Source organism: Mastomys coucha, unplaced genomic scaffold (assembly GCF_008632895.1).
Source record: "Mastomys coucha isolate ucsf_1 unplaced genomic scaffold, UCSF_Mcou_1 pScaffold9, whole genome shotgun sequence".
Classification (NCBI taxonomy): Eukaryota; Metazoa; Chordata; class Mammalia; order Rodentia; family Muridae; genus Mastomys; species Mastomys coucha.
The window spans coordinates 38,663,392-38,664,609 of record NW_022196915.1 but is presented as its reverse complement, the minus strand read 5'-3'; the positions used below and the strand labels follow the sequence as shown (position 1 = coordinate 38,664,609).

The 1,218-nt window shown below is 41.1% G+C and overlaps 1 protein-coding gene across 1 annotated transcript in view; it reads left to right on the top strand.

The window, feature by feature from the left end:
- The window catches only part of Supt16h (SPT16 homolog, facilitates chromatin remodeling subunit), a 36,504-nt gene that overhangs the window by 15,247 nt on the left and 20,039 nt on the right, over positions 1 to 1,218 (top strand). Inside the window, 3 exon segments of the mRNA XM_031362656.1 lie at positions 24 to 278; positions 280 to 604; positions 973 to 1,214. Of these exon segments, the coding sequence (XP_031218516.1) occupies positions 24 to 278; positions 280 to 604; positions 973 to 1,214 (822 nt within the window).

Here is a 1,218-nt window from a genome sequence, read left to right as displayed (position 1 = left end):
AAGAAAGCAAGAATGGCAAGAAAATTGGAGTGTTCAGCAAAGACAAGTTCCCTGGAGAATTCATGAAGAGCTGGAGTGACTGTCTCAACGAGGAGGGCTTTGACAAAGTAGACATCAGCGCTGTTGTGGCATACACCATTGCTGTGAAAGAGGATGGTAAGCTCAACCTGATGAAGAAAGCAGCCAGCTTCACCTCTGAGGTCTTCAACAAGTTCTTCAAGGAGAGAGTCATGGAAATAGTGGATGCAGATGAGTGTTACTGTATTCCTATGTACTCTAGAAGTTCAGCATAGCAAATTGGCTGAGTCTGTGGAAAAGGCCATGGAACAGAAAAAATACCTAGCCGGTGCAGATCCTCCTACTGGGGAAATGTGTTACCCTCCTATCATTCAGAGTGGTGGCAACTATAATCTCAAATTCAGTGTGATGAGTGATAAAAATCATATGCATTTTGGGGCCATTACTTGCGCCATGGGCATTCACTTTAAATCTTACTGCTCCAACCTTGTTCGCCCTCTGATGGTTGACCCCACTCAGGAAGTTCAAGAAAATTACAACTTTTTACTTCAACTTCAAGAGGAGTTGCTAAAGGAATTAAGACATGGTAAGATTCCTCAGAAAAGGTTTGGAAGTCCTAGTCCTAGAGTTTCATGGTGCCCCTGGACTAGTGATTCTAAGTAATGACTTTCAGAGATTGGGGATAGAGCTTGGTGCTATCCTATGCAAAGCCATAGGATAGCACCATCCCTAGCACTGCCAAGAGACTGACTTCAGTCTTCAATGCCACAAAAGAAACACGTGATGCTTTCTTTTTAAAAACTTCAGATTTCTAATTCCTCTCATGGCAGGCACTCCTTCTGAGAAACACAACTTTAAGGGACTTAGAGGTGAAAACAACCTGATTGTAGGATGTCATTTTGTTACTGTTTTCCTCTAAAAAATACTTAATCTCTTTCTTTTCTATCTTATTAGGTGTGAAGATATGTGATGTGTATAATTCTGTCATGGATGTGGTTAAGAAGCAGAAGCCAGAATTACTGAACAAAATTACAAAGAACCTAGGATTTGGGGTGGGAATTGAATTCCGTGAAGGCTCTCTAGTGATCAATAGTAAAAATCAGTACAAGCTAAAGAAAGGGATGGTTTTTAGCATCAACCTAGGATTTTCAGACCTGACTAACAAAGAAGGGAAAAAACCAGAAGAGAAAACCTATGCCC